This window comes from Phaethon lepturus, unplaced genomic scaffold (genome assembly GCF_000687285.1).
Source record: "Phaethon lepturus isolate BGI_N335 unplaced genomic scaffold, ASM68728v1 scaffold18848, whole genome shotgun sequence".
NCBI classification, from domain to species: domain Eukaryota; kingdom Metazoa; phylum Chordata; class Aves; order Phaethontiformes; family Phaethontidae; genus Phaethon; species Phaethon lepturus.
The window spans coordinates 13,117-35,785 of record NW_010555731.1 but is presented as its reverse complement, the minus strand read 5'-3'; the positions used below and the strand labels follow the sequence as shown (position 1 = coordinate 35,785).

At 39.5% G+C, this 22,669-nt stretch overlaps 1 protein-coding gene across 1 annotated transcript; it reads left to right on the top strand.

Moving 5' to 3' along the window:
* Nucleotides 1-5,819: 5,819 nt before the first annotated feature.
* On the top strand, nucleotides 5,820-21,991 carry ADRA1B (adrenoceptor alpha 1B). Its single transcript, XM_010292266.1, has 2 exons — nucleotides 5,820-6,792; nucleotides 21,420-21,991. The coding sequence occupies exons 1-2, from the start codon at nucleotides 5,820-5,822 to the stop codon at nucleotides 21,989-21,991; spliced, it is 1,545 nt and encodes a 514-aa protein (XP_010290568.1).
* Nucleotides 21,992-22,669: the final 678 nt, after the last annotated feature.

Genomic DNA, 22,669 nt, shown 5'->3' with positions numbered 1-22,669 from the left:
CAGATCAGGGGGGAAGTTTTCATCAGTTTCTAATGGCAAATAAGGTATTCTGGTGCTTAAAGATGAAAGTCAAAAATATCAAGACAGCACAATTCCTACTGAGTGCAACTACAGCATTGAGCCAGCCTAGATACCTTCGAAAAATCTTTCCCAGCCACATTTCTGTTCTGTTAAAAATATTACTCTATGTTCCACACATCATTATTAGAATGAAGAAATGGTTTAGAAGAAGGCATAGAAATGAGACCGATTATTTATGACATAATCTGCCAGTATAAGAAGCTTCTATTCAGTCTGAATTTACCTTCAAGTTTATTTCTTGAGGCATGGAGATTTAGAACCCTGTGGTCATCTTAGCTAGTTTATCAGTGATTGTTTCATTAGCCACATAAATGTCTAATCTAGTTCTAATCTTCCACAGCTCTTGGCACAATATTATTTTATGACAGTGAGTAACATGAGTTATGTGTTGTGTTTCAGATGTTTTTCTTTTTTCAACATTTAATTACTGTCCTTTTAATGTCATGTTAAATATTTTAAATGAACACTAACTTATTTAATGTAAATAAAGATATCCAGCCATGCGGGGTTTTTTTAAATGACTGTGCAATCTGTATTAATTTTCATTTTTATGATCTTGAGCAGCTATAATACGAAGACTAAAACATCAAGTTCATTCCATTGTAATTCTATTCTAAAAGAGTCGAGTTATGAGATAGCTAAGCTTAAATGCATAGGAAAGGAATGGATTCTTCCAGGAAGGCCTGGTATCCCCCTCCTGCCTCACCACCACAATTCAACTGCTTTGCCTAGGAAGCCCCGGCCAGCATCTGACAAGCCCTCTTGTTCACCAGTAGAACTTAATGAGAGGTAAAGGTGCTCAGAGCCTTGCAGAACAGTTCAGATAAAGTGTGGCAACTTTCTAAATAAATCATGATGGCAGTTAACATGGTGACTTCTGGGCAGGCATACTTCACCCTGTCCAGGCTTTAGCCACCTCTGGCCGATGAGCCACATAGCCGTCTCCCAGAGGTTAGTGTCCAGGCTAAAAAGCCTTTCTGGGAGAAGCAGTGGCCTAGTTCAGCTGTCATGGCTCTTCCACTGCTGGCTAAGCAGGCTAACAGTCAGCCCATGCAAAACACAAGCATTGAAACTCATCCGGTTTCCCCTTATTGGATTAAAATTCTGAAAGATTGCACACGTCAAAGATTTCATCAAGGTTTAGGACTCATATCCAGCTGGGATCAGGAAGAAATCTTCTTTTTTCAGTGCAGTTTAGCATAGCACTGTAAGGGATTTACACTTTCTTTTGGACAGCTTCCGTCCAGGTTCTCACTGCAGATGAGATACAGGCCAGCCATTGACAAACCAGCTCACTTCTTGCTACAGGTCTATTTTATTACACTCACCAAAGACAAAATCATTCTTTTTGTAATAACTTCCTCATAGAATACTTATTCTGTGTTCTGCTGTGTTTTATTTAAAGTGTCAGTCCTTTAAATGGCCCAAGGTTTTCAGTCACTTGCATGCCAAGTAATGTCTGTCATGAGCTGGCAACTGACTTACAGCCAGGGTTTCTTTCAGGCACCTGAGCCGTGCCACACTTTGTAGTATATAATGCTTAGACTGCTGGAGCTTAGGTTCATTCTCAGCTTACAAATCAATAGGTTTATGAAAGAATCTAAACATACTTTAAAAGGTCACAGCTAGGATTGGGGGAAAATCTGATTATTAAGGAAGGCTGAAAGATGAGAAGAGAAAGAAATAAAACAGGACTTCTGATCAATCAAAGCATCAACCGTTATTAGAAATTCATTACAGGGAGCACTGCGTACCCTGCACTGCCAGTTAGCCAGTATTCGCCATGGCAAGTCCGTGGCCTTAAATAAAGCTATTTAGTTTATGTACTTGAACTTTGATTTCTGTGAAAATGGCTCCTGAAGACTAATCTAACTCACTTTCACCTCCCACTGCCCAGTTGAGAATTCTTAGATTATCTCAGTGGTTTGAGAAGGTGAATAAGCTCCTAACTAACTAATACAGTCTCATGGAATTAGAGAGAGATTCCTGAATCTAACACACATCCCATCTAATTTCAAGGCATAGTTAATAAGGAATATGGTCTCTATTTCAGGGTGGAGACTGTTTTTTCTACAAGGCATACATATTTCAAGCACCAGCTGAGAGGGCACAAGGAAACCCTTTGAAAAGTGTCCTTTCTCCTCCTGCATATATGGCTTCAATCCATGTTGTTCTGGTTAGCCACACTGCAGCATAATAGCAATTAAGTGACCAAATTTCTAGATAGAAAAGGGGAAACTAATCAAGATTATACATTGTACAACCAGAGCAGCAGCACATACAGTGCAGGGGCAGTTCTACCACACCTTGCTTTTTTGCAAGCACCTTTACATTGATATTCTCTGACAGATTTTCACTATTTTGCATTCACACAAAGAGTACAACACTATAATCCTGCACGTGTCAAACACAGCTTCATGGCTTTCTCTTATATTTAGTAAAGATATCCCACACTTTATATGAGTAACATAGTAAGATTTTTTTTACTGCATTAAGGTTTGTCAGAACAACCTGTCAGCTAACATTACCTCCCAAGAGCTCTGTGATCTCCCCATAGTCTGCAATCGGCTCCAAGCCAGTGTGACTTCCTGGAAAAAGTCAAAGGAGACTCAATAAAATTAAATTTTTTTCTACCACAAGAATTTCTTTTTATGCTCCCAGAAATATGCTATTGTTCAATGCCAGTAGGTGGAAATGCTTAAGAGGAGACCTGCAATTTATAAAAGGACAACATGAGTGATTTTTCCTGCAGAAACATTTGGGGGTTTGGGTTTTTTTGGCAATCGGGGATGTTACAGGATAGAACCATGTGTTTTGTTTCACGGATAGTCCCAGTGCAACCACAAGCAGAAAATAAGTTGTCTGCATGAATTGATAAGAGGGTCATAAATAATTAATTAAATAAATAAATAAATAAATAGAGATGTGAAAAAACATCAGACTTCTCAGTAGGGCTGTAAGAGATGAGCAGTAGCTTTGTCTTCCTCTTTGTCCCCTAGAATAGGTCTTTTCTGTCTGTTGTTTCATCTAGAGGGGCACACAAAGCAGTACTGGTAAGGGAAGCAGACGGGTCCCAGTACTCCTGCCAGCAAAAGATACTGAGCAAAGAAATGTGTTTTAGTCCAACCACTATCAGTTAAACGCTATTTCCTTCCCTGCCGCCCTTTCCTGCCACTGCTGTTGGCACAGTGTCCTGGACCTTGCCAGCAAGCTGGAACCAGCTGACTCCTGGAAGTGGCTATTGAAAAGCTATTGAAAGATCTGGTTCCTCAGGGATACAAAATCCTAATAATGTGGTGTGGCTGAAGCCAGGGAGGAGTTACAGGCCACTCTCTTATTCTTTGCAGGCTGGGCATGTGCCATATGTCACCAGCTGAAAAACTCAAGTAGACCAGTTTACTCCCTCACAGATCTTTTCTTATCCAACCTCTCCAGATTTTGCAGTGTTCATACTTTCTTACATGCCAAAGGCTGAAACATTGTTATGTCTGGACTCAATGATCTAATCAAACTAGCTTTAATTAATTTAGCTCAAGCACCAAGAGTGGGAAGATGCAGGCTTCACTGTAGGCTATACAATCCCACCAGGACGCCCAGGCAATCAGCTACTCCTGCTGCCCTCCACGCTACCACAACTCCACTGAGAGTGGTACTGAGTCAGACGCCCTGGCTGTGCACAGCTGTAATCACACCTCCTAACAGCTGTGTCTGCACCTTCTCAACAGGAGACAGCCCCTAGCCTGAGGAATTCATGCTTTAAACAGACAAGGCAGAGAAACAAAATCAGAAATCACAAACAAATCTGAGAGTGGTTATGTGCAGTCCAGCAAGAATAGTAAGTGTGAAGGATATATGTCCAAAATGAAAGGCTGCTAACTGCTTTTGTTAGCAATGAAAGCTCTGCCTGGGAGGGAACAGAGGCAGAAAAGCTGAGGCTAAGCTCATAAATTGAGTGTTTGTTCCTCTTCTCTTCAGTGACTCCATGACATGTTATCGTGTCATTCTCGTAAATGTTTCAAAGAAAATTTTTTGAGCGATAGTGCTTTGCTGTAGTCCCTGCTGTTGGGAAGGGCTATACAAACATCTGCCATACACTCCTCAAATAAAATTCAACCAGAGCTTTTGTTTACATGGTTTGTCCTTAAAACTAGCACTTAGCTGCAACTTTCAGCCATAGCTGCCTTATTAAAAATGAACCTTTTATTTTAAACACAGTACATTTTGTAACAGGAAAATCAATATACAGTAAGTATACAGAGTACTGCAGACAACAGCTGTAGGACATAATCTGGTGACAGAAAGTTGAGAACAGTATTTTGGCAGTTATATGTTCAGCTAATCTTTCACTTTTTGTTTTTAATGGCACCAAGCTATAAAGATCTGAGATTTCTCCCCACCTGGTGACGCAAAGCTACACAAAATGAAGAAAGCAAGAAACCACTGTTTTCAACATTAAAGGCTATTATCTAAAAAATAAATCAGTTGTTGCTTATTTTTTCCTTTATAAGATACTGTAGGCCTTCCCAGAGCTACAATGAGTTAACAACAGTCTCAGTGATCTCACAGCCCTTAGCAAGAATATAGGAACATACTTAAGTATAAAGAGTACTTTGAAGAGATTACTAAACACTTTTCACTGCCTTCACTTTGGCTGTGGGTAAGAGTGCTCAGCTCTGTTCAAGGCTGGGATTCACAATGTACCTATGCTTAGAAAAGCTATCTAGGGAAGAAAGAGGGGAAAGAGGCACCAAATATGACTGGTACACAGAAGTATGGAACAAACATAAAGATCTTAATAGAGATTTTGATTTTGATCACCTGTTACTGTTTTGTTATTAAGAGAAAGTTTACAATTAGAAACAACCTACTCCATGTATATTATTATTCCATCATTAAATACTGAATCTATGAATAAACTAGAGCCTACCTATTTGTCCTTAGAAGGCGGGAGATGATTAGTTCTCTAAAATGGAATGTGATTCACGTTGATTACAAAATAAACTCAAAAAATTTCCTTGATGAGCAAAAGGCAAAGGGTGCTAGATCATTTTGTACTGAAATTGCTTTTTTCACCCCATCCCATCGAGTATATTTTTCTCAGATAATAAAACTGTTTTTTTAAAGGTTTCCAGTCCAGATTTATGTGGTAAATGCTTTAATTAAGATTGATTTATTCCATTTGTTTAGCTTTCAGACTTTGATACGGAAGTTTTAGCTTGAACTGCATTGCCCTCTAGCGCTGTGACGGGGCTGGCCGCAGTGATGTCACCAGCACAGGCAGTGTGAGCACAGGCAGCCAGTTCATGCAGAGCTGCCTAAATGCTGACAAACCCTTCTTGGAGACGCATGTCACAGCAGCTAGGCAGGGGCATCCTTCCAACAGAACCACAAATGCACGACGGAAAACACTAAACCTGTCTTTTATTTCAGGGACGTCATGATCGAAACAGCTGCTTTCGAGCTCCAGCCAAGACTTCTGCCTGCTCATTTCTGTTTAAAAGAGTTCGTACAAGAAATTAAGCAAGTTTGAACAGCCTGTTATTTCTGACAGGCTTCAGAGGACTTCACGCTGTGCAAGTTTTACATGCTCATAGCTGACAGCTTGCTGGGGAGATGAGTTCTCAATCTAAAACTGGCCGGGGCTTTGCAGCAACTTCTTGGGTAGAAAGATAACTTTCAAGTGAACCCAAACCATCTGCGTGTTGTGCAAGGGATCCAATCATAACTTGCTATGGAGGATGATTTTTAAGATGACTACCTACCTTGGCGATAAATACAATTCATCAATACCTGGATATCTGAAAGTGTCTGCGCTAAATAATGGCAATCTTTCTGCAAACAACTCCAATGAGACAGCAAGCAACCTGGATCCACCTGCCTTGGATATCAGTAGGGCAATAATTGTGGGGCTTATCCTAGGTGCCTTTATACTCTTTGCTATTATAGGTAATATCTTGGTAATTCTCTCTGTGGCTTGCAATAGACATTTAAGAATCCCTACAAACTATTTCATAATTAACCTTGCAATAGCAGATTTGTTGCTGAGTTTTACTGTCCTTCCATTCTCTGCTACACTGGAAATCCTTGGCTACTGGGTTTTGGGGAGGATATTTTGCGATATCTGGGCAGCAGTTGATGTGCTATGCTGTACAGCTTCTATTTTAAGTCTGTGTGCAATTTCTATAGATAGATATATAGGGGTACGTTATTCTCTCCAGTATCCAACTTTGGTAACAAGAAGAAGGGCAATTTTAGCTCTCCTAGGTGTCTGGGTCCTTTCCATGGTGATTTCTATTGGGCCTCTTTTGGGCTGGAAAGAACCAGCACCCAAGGACGATAAAGAGTGCCGTATCACTGAAGAACCATTTTATGCTTTGTTTTCTTCTTTGGGGTCATTTTACATTCCTTTAATCGTCATCCTCGTGATGTACTGTCGGGTCTACATAGTGGCAAAAAGGACTACTAAAAACCTGGAAGCTGGTGTTATGAAAGAAATGTCCAACTCCAAAGAGCTGACTTTACGGATTCATTACAGGAACATTCATGAGGACACATTAAACAGCACCAAATCCAAGGGTCACAATCCCAGGAACTCCTTAGCTTTCAAACTTTTTAAATTCTCTAGAGAAAAGAAGGCAGCCAAGACGCTGGGAATTGTGGTTGGCATGTTTATCTTGTGCTGGCTACCTTTCTTCATTGTTCTGCCACTAGGTAAGTTGGTAATCAAGGGATTGCGAGGGGTGAGGGAGGAAGAGGGTTAGTTGTTTACTACAAAAATATCATAGAAAAAAATCAGATGAATGATAAGTAGGTATCATTTTGAGCACTGCAGTGAACAGATGAAAGGAAGGGAAGTGAAAGTAATTTACTTGTGATGTTGGCTTTTTCAAAGAGTCATGCTGAAACTTTGTAAAGTGTGCAGCCTGCAGAAAGTCTGCTCATCTGGTAGTCCTTCTCAGTGATGGGGGACTGTATCTTCAGAGTTTAAATATTAAATCCCTTTTATGGTCATTGTTTGAATTCAATTAGGTTTCAGAAACATTTTTATAGGATGCTTTAACAAAAATCCTAGATAAGAACACAAAAAGAGTTTCAGCACTGAAATGTTCTTGTTTTAGTTTACTGTTAGATGTTCAGGGAGTACACTACTGTACAGTAATGACAGTACAATACTTCTGGCATTATTAGGTGTCTTAAATGGAAATTAACCTGATCTAAAGATGAGGTGCAAAACTCTCCTGAGCTTTGGGAAACTGAAAAAGTTCTAGTTCTCAGTTCAAACGTCACTGATCAAATCCCAAAAGCAAACACACAAAGGCCACTGATCCCCACAGAAAGGTTCTAATTGGCTTCAATAGGTCTTAGTTCAGGCATTTCAGGAGATTGCCATGTGAGCTTTGGGCAGCCAGTTTGTTCACTTCCAACATTAAAATATTATTAAAGGATTTGACCTAGCCTTAACACAGTGCTCTGTGTTCCCAAGTGCTTGTGAAATTTGCTTATATTGTCTTTAATACTAGCACTACCTCTGAAGTGGAATATCTCAAGACATTGAATTACTAAGCTCTCAAAAATATCTGTCCAAAATTCATTTCTCCGAGACACAGCAATCTGTCAGCCTAAATATGGAAAGAGGTGGAAAAAGAAAAGGGAGAAAAAGCCTTTATTAATGTTCTGTATTCATGTTTACTTAGTTACCCTACCAAAACATTTCTAATTGAGTGGTAAGCGAATATTTTTAGGGACTGTTGTAGAAAACTAAACTGAGTGCAGCAACTTGGTCCTGGTGAAGTGTTATAAAATTACAATTTCAGTGAATATGTAATATAGTTTAGACCAGAATCTTTACTGCAAGACACCTAGCTAAGCTATTGCAGGGAAACTTTATAATCTCTAGCTTGATGTATCACAAACTTAACAATCTTTATGAGTCAAGATCTGCATAAAGCTAATGTTAAGGATGTGAAAAATCACAAACAGAAGGAAAATTGCGAGCAAAGTTCTCTTTGGCTACTGAAGTTTAAGTTCTTGTGCAGGTTCTTAAAGAAAGTTTATACCATAGAGCAAGTTTCCAACTACTGCAAAAATACACACCTGTGGATAGAAATACCTTTTCACCATATGGTACCAGTAGTACTAGATACGTAGCTAGTAGGTCATGATCCTTTGATAAAGTAGATTCCCACCTTGATTTTGAATTATTGAAGGAACTTTGGGGAAAAAAAGCAAATGTGAATGCAGTAGAGCATATCCTTAGCTAGCAGAAGCCAGTATAGCTACTGATGCTGTTTAACAAACACACACGCTGACCAATCCATTAAAAACATTATGGTCATAGGGCAGATGCAATGTGAGAAACAATTATGTTTCTTGAAAGCGTGTCAGCTTTGCCTTTGAGAAGTTATTTCAAAACTCCTGTTTTTTGCTGGGAGGTTTAATGAGTCGTTGCTTAAGACACCAGAGTGGAGAATTTATTACTTGTCACAATACGATTTATGTCTCATATAAATTGTGTCCAAGGCATCAGTGAGGTGACAGGCTGAGAGCCTCCAGCACAGCACACTGTGTGCTGACAGAGATGCCGGGTGGGCTGAAGGGCTAACCCCACTGCTGTGGGCTCTGACTCGACACAGACTGAGTGCCTGTAACCCCCAACACGCTCACTTCAGCGCTGTGAGCACTTGGTGCCCCACAGAGCTGAGGTTCAGAAAGAGTTGGCGTTGTGGCAGTTAGAAAAGTAAAAAAATCAGCATCTTGGTATTGTAACGTAAACTGCTGGGTCTCCTGTCCTCTATCTAGTAATCCTTTCAGAGGCCCAACTCTTAACTGACAGCCTTTAGTCTAAGAAAGGGGGAGAAAACCGTATACATATTGTCCAATACAGTAGCCAAATGCATTTAAATAGCAGATACTTTCCCTTTGTTTTGCTGGCTAGGAATAATGCTGGTTTTGTTCCTTGTCCCTGATCTCTTTTTAATTTATTCAGCACACTCCAGAACCTTGTACTTTTATCTCTGTGTATCAGTGGAAAGTTAATTAATGATGTTAGGCACAACTAAAGCATTGCTCACCAAAACAGGCGGGGAAAAGACCTTTTCCTGACATGTATAACGCAGCCATTCTTAACTGGAGGAGATGGTAGAGCAGTGGAGGAAGACATCTTAAGGAGCTTGCTGTGTGCTGCTTGCTTTATAACAGAAATCTTTTGCTTTGTGTCTTGAAATGAACCCTTACAAAAAGCACACAATGGTACGAAATCAATTTCAGTGATAAGCAAACTGTAGAATCCAAAAGGTACTGATGATTTACAAAACTCTCCATAGGTGCCCTGGACTGCTTTAATCACAACCCATGTGCTCATCACTGCAGGACTGCAAACTACAATATCTTTTCTGCTACTGAGTCCAGACTAGATACTTAGCTTCACCACACTGGAAGGATAGGCTGCTTCTTAGCCTGTACTTTTCAGACCTTATATTTGCACCATTAACCCAAATCATACTCTCACATCTGCATGTTTACTTTTTTTTTTTTGCTCCCTGTTTCACTCAGTAATGCCATGACTCTGCAGAACGGCATTAGTAGAGCAGCTCTGGATTTCTGAGGATCTAACCACAAAACATTTGACAAGTCAGTAATCATTTCTGCAACACCCCAAAACCATGTCTTAACAAATGTGCTTATATGTAGAGGAGTTTCCTTGATGTTAAAAGTGTTCTCAGCTCTTCTACTAGTTTCTCAGACAAAATTACAATTCTTCCACTCTGGCATTTCAATATATTCCACAGCTACCCATTTTGATATCCCAGACAAAGGATTATTGCATCAGGTGGCAGATATATGCTGGGAACTGATGAAGTGCTGAAAGCAGGGATATTGCTTGAATAAATATTATACGACAAAGGAAAAGAAATAATATTAACATTTACAGAGTTTTTTTTCAAGCACGAATCAAAAGACTTTACAAGGAAAGCGCTCTGACAGAGCTCTGTATACAGCTACAGAGAGGAATTACAGCACTGACACTATGATGTACTGAGCATCATGAAATGATCAGCACAAAGAATGACCCACAATCTCTTTTTGCAGGACTGGACCATGCTGCCTTTAGTGTTAAGCACCTGGTGATGCAACAAAACTGGTATCAAAAAGAATAGCGATATAGAGCTATAGAATATAGCTCTGATAGCCCACTCTGATACATCAATTAACAGGAATGAGACTAAACTTCTACCTAGTAGTGAGGGGGAAACGTAAAATCTGTCATTTTGGATTCATTTTTTTAATAAAGGTATTGGCATAAAATTGGATATTTCTTTGTTGAAAGGAGGGAATTTTAATGAGTGTTACCCATTTCTGCAGGGCTCTAATCTTTAGATTAAAGGACTATTTTACTCAGCATTTTTCAGCAATGCATATTTAATACAGTCCTGATGCCTAAGAAAGGATTTGTATGAAGGGCAAGAAAAGAAACATTTATTTTAAAGAAGCAAGATATTTAGTCTTCAAAGCCAAGTCACTGAATTTATGGCACAAGAAGTTGTCTCAAAGACACATATGTCTTCATTTCATTTTTTATGCTGTACCACAAATAATTTTGAGTGGCAAGACAAATGTTTACACAGCCATAGAGCATATATGAATGTGCACAACAAGGTTATACATAGAATCATAGAATCTTTGGGTTGGAAGGGACCTTTAAAGGTCATCTAGTCCAGTCCCCCTGCAATGAGCAGGAACATCTTCAACTAGATCAGGTTGCTCAGAGCCCTGTCCAACCTGAGCTGGGATGTTTCCAGGGATGGAGCATCTACCGCCTCTCCAGGCAACCTGTGCCAGGGTTTTACCACCCTCATAGTGAAAAATTTCTTCCTTATACTTAGTCTAAATCTGCCCTCTTTTAGATTAAAACCATTACCCCTTGTCCTATCGCTACAGGCCCTGCTAAAAAGTCTGTTCCCATCTTTCTTATAAGCCCCTTTAAGTACTGGAAGGCTGCAATTATGTCTCCCTGGAGCCGCCTTTTCTCCAAGAAGAGAAAAGGCTGTTGTTCTTCTCCAGTAACAACCCCAACTCTCTCAGCCTGTCCTCACAGCAAAGGTGTTCCCTCCTTCTCAACATTTTCATGGCCCTCCTCTGGACCTACTCCAACAGGTCCATGTCTTTCCTGTGCTAAGGGCTCCAGAGCTGGACGCAGGTGGGGTTCCACCAGAGCGGAGTAGAGGGGCAGAATCACCTCCCTCGACCTGCTGGCCATGCTGCTTTGGATGCAGCCCAGGATATGGTTGGCCTTCTGGGCTGCAAGCGCACATTGTCAGCTCATGTCCAGCTTTTCATCCACCAGTACTAACTCCAGTGTAGATCAGCAGGGCATTATTCACTTCCCAGTTCAGAGCCTAACTCCCCCTGCTCCCACAAAACTTGTGATCTTATCCACTGAAGTCAGAAACAAAATTCTTGTAACTTAACTGGCAGTGGGATAAGGTCCCAAGAGCCTCATAATGAAGATACAACTGTTTTGACTATCCTTATATATTCAGCTTTTGAAACCTCTCTATGAAATAATAAAAAAGAACATTAAAATATTCTGCATGCTACAGGTCAGCCAATACAAAATTATTCTTAAAATAAAATGTTTTTCAAGTACAGTATGTAGATTTATGTTACATAAGGCCAACCTCTGCATCTCTGCACCAAGAATACCAAATTAGGCCACTTAGTTTCCCATGGGAAACACTTCAAGGCATTAGGTCCAGTGCTGTCAATGCTACTGGGTTCTCCTTTCTGTAAGGCTTTAGGCCTGGTTTGTCTTTCATCTCATTTTGGTCTTGTCCCCTCTTCCCCTCTCTAACTAGCCTAGCTCTCTAGATTTGGAGGCCTCAAGTTAATAGTTATACAGAATTTGGACAAATTAATGATACATGTGGCAATCTGACCCTCTGCCCACTTGCAGGTCAATCTCTAGTACAATGTCCAATTGCACAGGTGATACCAGGAACCTGCTCCTGCTATTTTCTAGCCAATTCCTGTAAAACTAAACATCATAAGGGCATTTCTTGACTAGTACAGCATGTTTTGTCACACGTGGAGGACTAGATTATTTCAAGATGATTCATATTACTACTAAAATAGCCTCCCTTAAGCCCTGGTTTAAGCCTTTTGGTTTGCAAAGGATGCCAACTATCACTTACTTACAGACTTCTATTTTTTAGAACAAAGTTGTTTGTTATCAAAGCAGATGAAGCTGTGCAAATTCTGGGGTACTTCCTATGTAGGCTTTTGATTTGCAGGTCAGAGGAACAAAGGGAAATCTTAAAGTGTAGAGTCTTCAAAAGCAAATACACAAAGCAATACAGAAAAAATACAAAGAAATCAACTGATGGTGACTATTCAACCTCAGGGATGGCAATAACTCCTATCTCAGGTGATCAGAAAGCTCCAAGGAAAAGAAAAAGCAGCACTGAGCCACTGGGCAGCAATATGAAATCTCAAAGCTATTGAAATAAAAGACAGGAGAGAAGCGATAATTTCAGAGGAAACATTGCTTTCAGCATCCAGCAAGGCAATGGACACAAGGTCCTTATGCCAAAAGCATTTGCAAACACATGTGCTATTGCTCAGATTGGCAGTCATGATGAAAGCACTAAGTTATACAGGTGTATATGATCCTAAAGCATTGAGGCCATACCTTAGGATATCAGCTGCATGTTCTTTAGTGTACCTATCTGTGAAATACAGACACGAACAAAAAGTGATGTGTTTTTTAGTATCTTCACTAAAGTCCTCCTCAACAGCCCATTGCAAGACTTTGAGCTATTTTGATGGGCTTTCAAGTGATACCTAGAAACTGAAAAGCAATAACCATCAGTCTCTAAGTAACAAAAGAGAAAAAATGTAATGGAAGTTCATATAATATCTTTGTAGCTGTGTTATTCAATTCCATGCTAGAGTCCTATTATTCACTAATGATGTCCAAGACAGATTGTCTCAGTTATGTCAGAAGCAAGAAGGGGAGAAAAAGACACCAAAGCATGCCCAATAATTGAGGATATTTAAGTACAATAAATGAAATGTCAACACACTTATATTAGCTTTTCTAGGCTCCCTTAATCAGCTAATCCTTTGCAAAATGAACATAAGCTTGGCCCATATTCTTTCCAGTTAGCAAACTGCGAAAGTCTGTAACTCATTTGGACAAAATAATAATAAAAATAATATCATGTTTCTGTCCCTATCTACTGTCAGTTTTAGAGTACCGAACATGATTCTTACTGAAATTGACCTTGATTTTTATCACATTTATGTGAGGCAACATAATTTAAACACATGCGAATTCTCTCCATGGTGTAAGTCATCACAGCTATTCTGGACCAAGAGGTGGTCGACTAGTATGTGCAAGGATATATAGGGTTTGTGACAAAAATTTAAGTGCTTGATGGAATTTTTCAGTCTCATGTATTTTCTGTATGTCATGTGTTTTCCATATCTTGTTTCTCCATATTTTGTTACTCAAGATATACCTGGAACTTTTGCTTTTTTTTAAGAAAAACCTTAATTCTGTTACTTTTTTTTACTCTTCTTTTTTAAACTACAGCTTTCCTCTTTTTTTTTTCTTTCTGGGCTGGGCAAATGAAGCTCCTATTTGTCTTTTCCATTGGCCTTCTAAATACTAACTTGCAAATGGTTCTGTTGTACCATAAGTTTTTAAAAATTATTTTTGACTCTCAATGCTTTAAGCACCAACGCCATATTTTGTATGATGCTGTAGGAAAGACAATCAAGGACTGCAGACCAGAGCAGGATCTCTGGAAATAATAGATTATCTCTTAACTTCTGCCTATCAGAGACAATCTGACCATGCCAGGAATGTCAATGTTAGCAGCTCTGTGGTTAAATACATAGGCACTGCCCCTTTAAAAATGCAAATACAGCTACTCTGCTTTGCAACTGCTTGTAATATAAGAAGGTGTAGCCACTCTGGGTTTTAGTAAAAAGATCTGATCCCTATCTGTACTACAACTTCCACCAGCAAAGCTTCAAGGGAGGTAAAGTCCTGGTTTTATTTTGGCCATTCTAGATAAATCTCTTCTTTTGGAGCCTTTAAAAGGCTCTCAAATTTGAGCCATTGTGAATGAAGTTCATGCAAGTCTCATAGAAAGGATTTGTTCATCTGAAATATGAGGCAGCCTTTATCAGAGATAGTGTGGATGATAAGAAATTGTGGATTTTAATTAGGATAAGAAAATAGAAGCAATAACCTTCCTCAACCTACAAGACAGCAAGGAAGATGTTTCCTTAGGATTTGCTCTTATTCATGAACATGTCCATAGGGGGAAGTACTCTTAACGGTCAGATTCTGCATTTGTGTATGTCTGCTACTTTCATTTGCCTGCTTAAGAACTTGTCTAAACAGGATCAGGTCTCAGGTTGGTAGGAGTTACTGAGTTTATTTAATACCAATAATACATTGGTTTGTTGACATTTATTTCCCTGTTTGAATGGGAGGAAGGAATGCATATAAACCACTTTTATCCTGTCAGGACAGTTAGGGGAGACTTCTCTGCCTGACTTCCTTGATTCAACTGGAAAACAGGGAAATTACTCAAGAGCTGAGGACTGGTTGAATGATACTTTCACCACCCCTCACAAGTGTTTGCTCACTGTAAGGCCAGAAGGCTCCAGCAGAGATAATCCCACAACTGTTACAGGTAGTCAGCTCTAGGGCATAAATTCCTCACAACCAGGACACTTTTCTTAAGAGCTGGCCTAGATCCTTGGGCATACACGTAATATACCTATTAATACAATGAAGAATGAGAACTGCTGTACTTGCGACTGCATTGTATTTGTATTTCTATTTCTCCCACATTACCTTCTGCAATATCACTGTCTAGTCAGTTATTCCTTATTTGATATTTCTCCTTCCTCAACACACACAGAGAAGTTACCCACAAACACACGAGTGCAGCTCTGCACCATGTTGTGACTACGGGGTTGCTGTGGTTCCCATGGCATCCCCCAGCCTGGCAGCCCAGCCATCGCTGGGATACACTCCTTGAGACATCCCACAGAGAAACCAACGTGCTCGAAAACCATAACCAAATGCTAGCCATCATCACTTGTTTGTAGTAATAATTTAACAATCTTTCCTTTCATTTTCTTTATTGAATTTTATTTTGTTGATTTTGGATGCTCTTCCTATTTCTCAAGATCTTTTTTCACTGTTATCCTAACCCTCTTCTCCAGAAGGCCTGCAGTCCCTCCCGGCCTGATCAACTCTTAATTTTATAACCATACTCTCTATTTCATCCTCTACTGTTTGTAAACTGCAGGGTTTTTTCCTATAATAAATAAGTCCAGGGGAATGTAAACAAACACTGAATGCTGGAAGGAAAAAAATCAGGAGCTTTGGAAATCCAATTAGCTTTAAAACCTTGGCATGCTGACTTGGTTAAGCATGTGGTAAAAAGGACCGCAGAAAGCTTAAATAAAAGTGTAACACATCCTTTCCACATTCTCTAAACTCATTCTCATAACAATTCTGGTCAGAGGCAGCTTATTACTTTTACAGTGAGAATTTTACTAGCAATACATATGTAGCATTTGAGCTTTCCCTGTTCATTCAGAAGTGGCTGTAACTCAGCCATTGGCAGCTACCTGCAGTTACAGCTGTAGCAGGAATCACAGTGTGAATTGCAGGGGAGCAGCGGAGGTTCCCAGCCAGGCCATCAGCAGCCATCTACTGCCTTGCACTGGGAAAGTCTCTCGTTGATCACATTACAAATTTGATCAGGTCATTTTTCACAGGAAGGCTGAGTTCCATCACGAAACAAATTTCTTGCAAAACAATACTCATTTTTGCAAAAATTGTCTTCCTGAGAAAAGACTGAGAGACAGGTTTTGATATTGTTGAAGCTTCCTGTTTTTCATGTTTCAGAACTCATTTGTTACCATTTTGTATTTTGCAATGCTTTTCATTACTACAGTGATTTTTTAAACACTGGCATTTTCTCTTGTGGAGAATGTTGAAAAGTTCAGATTTAACTCCAGTCAGAACAACCCCAATCTGCACCAAAATGGAATAATTCTCTCCTCTGAATGAAGGAGGATATGTTTGCCTTCCAAGGTTACCTTAACTATTTAAATTTGACCAGATTCTATAACAAAACTTCCAAATACTTATTACCAATCCTCTAACTATTTCTATTTTATGGTATTCAAACAAAATGGTGGCTTTCTCTGCAGAATACCCCCCACTCTGTGTTTTGAAACACTTAATTTTCTACTTGTAATGAATAGAGACAAGTAGTTTCAAATTTTATGTTTTGTCTTTAATCTTAAGACAATGACAAAAACCTATGCAGTGAAGCTCTCCTTCTACCCCATTATTGTTTCACAACATATTTTGTTGTAGCTAGTTTGCTATTACTGCAATATCAACTGACACAGAGCAAAGCACTTAATCAACTCCAGACCATTTTGTTTCAATAAAAACAAATGTTGTATTCTAAACAGGAACATACACTCATCCTAGGTTGGCTCTCATCTAAGAAAAACTGGTTTTAGAAGACTTTGAAATGTGATTTTTTGTAACAGGCAGAAAACATAGGACCTGACAACCCAAAACTCATCCATAGTGCCCTCCTTAAATCCAGGAAATTCACAGTGCTGCTCAAGTATTATCTAATCTAAGTATCAAATGCTTGATTCTGAACAGAACTGATGACCCTATGAGTAATTTGGATACCTAATTGATATCAAATACACAACTTACTAAAAATTTATGTTTAATTAATAGAAAATCAATTATCACAACATAAATTGATTAGACAAGAGATTAGCAGTTGCAGTTACAAACTAAGACAGTCATAAGGAGAGTAGAAATAAATATTTAAGAATTAAGAGGAAAAAAGGCAGTAAGTTACTGGAAAGTGAACATGCATGGATGGAAAAAGGAAAAGCAGAGATATTAAACAGAAGGCAGACAGCAAAAGCGAATGTGGTTAATTTTAGACTAAAAAATATTAAGAGTTTAAAATTATTTAGCACATAACCTTCAGCTGATAGCTTTTACCTTCCTCCAGCTCAGATTGCCCACTGGTAAAATCAGGAGGATGGCACCAAGTTAGGATGACTGACTGATGAAAAGTGCTATCTTAGAGCAGATGAGTCGTACCCTGTATACGAACTTATTCTCATGGGGACTGCAGTGACCTCTCTTGTTGCTAGGGTGTTCTTGGAATAATCATCTACCACATGATTTTTGAAAAAAACTAGGAAGTAACAGCACATTATACCATAGACAATATTCATAGATTAAATCCATGTCCTGGCCAGGAAGCCCAACAGCATCCTGGGCTGTATCAGAAATAGTGTGGCCAGCAGGAGTAGGGAAGTGATCGTGCCCCTGTACTTGGCACTGGTGAGGCCGCACCTCAAATACTGTGCTCAGTTCTGGGCCCCTCACTACAAGAAGGACATTGAGGTGCTGGAGCGTGTCCAGAGAAGGGCAACGAAGCTGGTGAGGGGTCTGGAGCACAAGTCTTATGGGGAGCGGCTGAGGGAACTGGGGTTGTTCAGTCTGGAGGAGGCTGAGGGGAGACCTCATCGCTCTCTACAACTACCTGAAAGGGGGTTGTGGTGAGATGGGTGTTGGTCTCTTCTCCCTAGTAACTAGCAATAGAACAAGAGGAAATGGCCTCAAGTTGCGCCAGGGGAGGTTTAGATTGGGTATTAGGAAAAAATTTTTTTACTGACAGAGTGGTCAAACATTGGAACAGGCTGCCCAGGGAGGTGGCGGAGTCACCATCTCTGCAAGTGTTCAAAATACGTGTAGATGTGGCACTTTGGGACATGGTTTAGTGGGCATGGTGGTGTCGGGTTAACAGTTGGACTTGACGATCTTAAAGGTCTTTTCCAACCTTAATGATTCTGTTATTCTATGATTCTATGATTCAGAGCAGCTGCACATATATGCATATGTAAATATATATTAGGAAGAATTCTATCCAGTTTTAATACATCAGACTGAAATAAAAGCAATTAACAGACTAGTCTATAAATTAATGGCTTATTTACCAAATTTATATTATTTGTTCAGAAAAGCATACTTCCTCACTTTCTTGTGAAAACTTAATCTACTAGTTTGTGTATAATTTAAGAGTTAAGCAACACTTGCATTGTGCTGTTTGCAGAAGCAGGAAAAAGTGGAGAATGAAGTAGTGTTTAATGAACAGTGTTTTCATTAACTCCTTGACACTTATTCCTGAATTTCATAGTTTCAAAACCTTTCTACTATTGTAGCTAAACACTGATCTTTATTTTTAAATCACACCACCACATAGCTTTCCAAACTGATCTATGTCCAGATTTTCTGTTAATGAGTCAGTGAGGGTCCTGATAGCTTTTAAATGACTGATTGGGGCTCAGTCTTTTTTCTAGAATCAGACTTGAACACAAGGTGCCTCCATCAGTCAGGGTTGCTATGAGGAAATTCTCTGCTCTTTTGTGTTGCCACCCTTTAATATAAAAGAGCTTTGCAAATGCTTGCTGCAGCTGCTGAAAAAGGCCTGCTGTCATTTTCTTTCAAATGGCATTTGAAAAATTATCATAAAAGATACGCATAAGCTCCTTACATTTATTTCTTAAGGAATACTTATTACTTGAAGCAGTTTACAAAGATTAGCCATTTTTCATCACTCAGCTTTTTAGCTTTTTCCCTGTTTGGTCTCTTAGCCTTTACTGTATATAGTCATCATACTGAGTTTATGTGCAAAATAGATTATACAAGCACAAGTCATTTCTCTGCATTGGTTCCCAGTTTTCTTCTCTACAGCTTAGCTCATTTTATTTGTCCTTGGAGAATTTCACAAAATTTATAAGTAAGCTTCCTTACTTCTTTTTTTAATTTTATTGAAAACTGTACCACACCATTTACTCTGTCCATTTAACCTCCCTAAAAATATTTAAATCTGGTAGAGGAATGTCCTGTAGATTTTCAATTGTTACAGCAGGAGAGAAAGGCAAATCAACTGATCTGGAAAAACTCACCACTACTCATTCAACATTCACACATAAGAAAAAAATGTGTGAATGTTGCTGTCTCTTTAGCCACTTCACGAGCTTTGCTCAGCTTTAAGAGCTAAAAATCATTTCTATTTTAAAGGAGTTCCAGAAAACAATTTAAGAAATTTATAAGTATGAGCTCCAAAATGTTCCTTATTGTACATAATAGTGCTTTGTACTTGTTTTGTAAAGTCATAAAGCTTCTCTTTACCTAAACTGAAGGGAAAATATTAGCAATGATTATTTACAAAATGAATCCTGAAAAGGTTTGCAACTGCGCATGTGGGAAGTTTTGGAGCATATTCCTCATCTTGGCTGCAGTTATAAACTTAGATCAACTTTTCCTAAAGCTTTGTAAGAATCTGACACCCATTTAACAGCTTATTCCATAGAATCATGTGAATTGCCACTGAATCTTTCATCAAAGAGTATGTAACACTAAAAAGACACAGTTTAAGTGCTTGCATTGGCTTGAGTTATCTGATGGAAGTTTAACAAATACAATTCATCATTTGTCTGATGTTAGACATGTTGTACTCTGCACTTTCTGCAGTATCAATCAGGACTGATGTAGGATCTCCATCAGATGGACCAAAGAGGCATTTGTCAAACCCTGCAAGTCATTAGCAGCAACAAAGCAATAAGGGACATGGGTTCAACTTAGAAGAGTCTTGCACATGGAATAAAAGGCAGTAAAGTGCAGGAGTCATGAAAGAAATACTATGAACCTTGTAATTTAAAACCTCTATTTTAACCTTAAGGGCTAGCATGTTGCTTAGCTCTGAGGCAATAGCTAGATCTAGTGCTAGTTGGCACCATCCCAAAATATTGCCAGGGAAAAAATCTATTACTCTGGATTCACAGGATCCTTCCTGACTACTACTGCCCAAGTGAGGGGGAGGAAGAGTCTCTCCAGATAGCTGATGCCATCTCAGCATCTTATTTTCTCTTCTGAGCCAGCTCAGGGACTAGGTGACACACCGAGGAGAGCAGTGCATGTGTGAAGAATGGCACATGCTTACATCCCTTTGGTTTTCTTGTGAGCTGAGGAAACTCAGATGCCTTATAGTCAGCATCAGGCCAGCAGTGTCACCTAGATAAACAGCAGCATCTGCTGTGGCTTGTAAGAGCTTAAGAGCTATTTACTCAAGAAGCTAGGAAGTGTTTTTGCATAGTTTTGTGGCCCAAGCCATGGCCTCTACATTGCTATGACATGGGAAATATGCCTAGAATCATATCCCTCCCCACTAAGGCATCCTGACAGTCACAACTGACTCAGCTGCTTTCACAGCCCAGGGAATCTGAAACCACTCCAGTGTAAAAGGTCGCTCTTCTCACAGATGTGACATTCAGGCTTGAGTGTCACCTTCCATTTGAAAAATTCTTCAAATCTAACTTCAGTTCTTGACATAAGAACCCCTGCTCTCTGATTACTTTAGCCAGACACAAGGTGTTTTCCCAGCTGGAAAACTGCTGAAAGCCTGTTTTCTTCAAAAATATCATACATTCTTTTATAAAGCGCCATTTGCTAAATTTAGCTGATCAATTGCATGTTTTTAATACTAAAAGTACATTAAATGGATTTGCCAGTATGAGTTTTTCATTTGGGCAGCCTCTTCAGGGAAATTATTTCATTGTGAACAGAAGAGGAAGTATTCGTACAATAAATTCTTTGTTTGGGTTACACTATTTTTATGAATGCCTGAGATATGGGAAGTACCACAATTAACTTCAGGTTTCAAGAGGTTTGTACTATCATAATAATCTAGATAAATGGGATGATGTTTAGGAGCTGCCACAGGATGTATTGGAAGTTTTAAGGTATGTCTGAGCACACTTCTTCCGAGAAGCCTGTGAACAGTTAGATCTTTTTCTTCAAAAATTACATTTGAAAGCCCTTTGAATAAGGCACAAACTTATTCCATGTGTGCATTGTGCAGCAGCTGGGACAAAGGAGGTTTGATCTTTTATTGGGATCAACAGATGTTAGTGCAACAGATGTGTACATATAAGCACAAGGACTGCTTCTTATTCTTTAATTCTACATTAATTATGTACTCCTTTAGCTTTCAGATGGTGGAAAGCATCTCCTTATTAGCTTTAAAAATATTAAAAATAACATTTTATTACCAAAAGACCAAAAATGAAAGTAAGACGCATTAAGAATTTTTAATAAACAGATTCTAACAGTGATCTGACAGGACATTTACCCTTCCTAAAGGCAGGTAAACCAATCATCTCAGATATTGTCTCTGCTTGTTTCTTCTGGACAGGATCTCTGTTTTCGGCTCTGAAGCCCCCTGAAATGATCTTCAAGGTAATTTTTTGGCTTGGCTACTTTAACAGCTGCTTGAATCCAATCATCTACCCTTGCTCAAGCAAAGAGTTCAAGAGGGCTTTTATACAGATCCTAAAATGCCAGTGCCACCGTCGAAAGCAGTTGGGGTGGTGGGCCTACAGCTACAGAAACTGGAATCGGTGCTCCTTTGAACACCCTAGGAAGGACTCTCTGGAAGACAGCGGGAGTTTCCTAAGTGGCAGTCAGAGGACATTATCTTCAGCATCTCCCAGCCCTGGCTACCTGAGCAAAATCACTCACCAACATATGGAGATGTGTACATTCCAGGAATGGAAAAACTCCAGCTCTTTCCTGAGTCCCTTACAGGAAGGCAGCAGACAAAAGGACCCATGCCAGTTCTTTACCTTCAATATCTTAACAGAGCGCAATGGACACGTTCCTGCTGGCAGCCAAGCTTCCAGCAATGGGGACCACGAGGCCATCTGTGACACGCTGAATGGCAAAACCAACTGTAGAGAAAACGACGCTGGAATGAACAGATTCTAAATGGTCTGTTATTCTAAACAGTCTGTTCTCTTTGTACACTAACCTGTTTGACGTTTAGCACAGGTAAAAAAACGGACATTTGCACAGTTTCTCAGTATAGCACTAGAAGGAAGCCAGTAAGGAACAGGCAGATTTGTCACCAGAGTGGCAAAGTGCAGGGACTAACCATATTCCCAGTCAATTGCCAGCGAGACTACTGAAGCAAGAACAGAATGCAGTAAGGTGCCGCATAAACCCAGGGAAGTGCACATCCAATTATTTAGCTGTTGTGGAAGTGCTGTGGAACAGCCAAACACATATGTATATAAAAAGAATGTATAAATACGGGGGTGGGCAGGGGAAATGTGTATGAATGCGTGTGTGTACATGTGTGCTAGCCGCACGTAAGGATGCCTGAGAGTGGAAGTGAGCAATGCAGTGTTGTTTGTACCTCTCCAGGGTACTAGCTGCCGCTGATTTTGCCTGTAAATTCTTATTGTTGTTGTACTTCACTGTACATTAGCACTTCAGAAATGGAAAACAAAGTCAAAGATTAAAGTAATTTCACAACAGTTTAAACGCTTGCACCTATTACTATATGACTGGAATTCAGCCAAGTTCCCTCATCACAATTTTTACTTCAAAATAAAACACTCATAGCAGTTAAGTTTGCCATTGTAACTCCTGGGATGCTCTTGA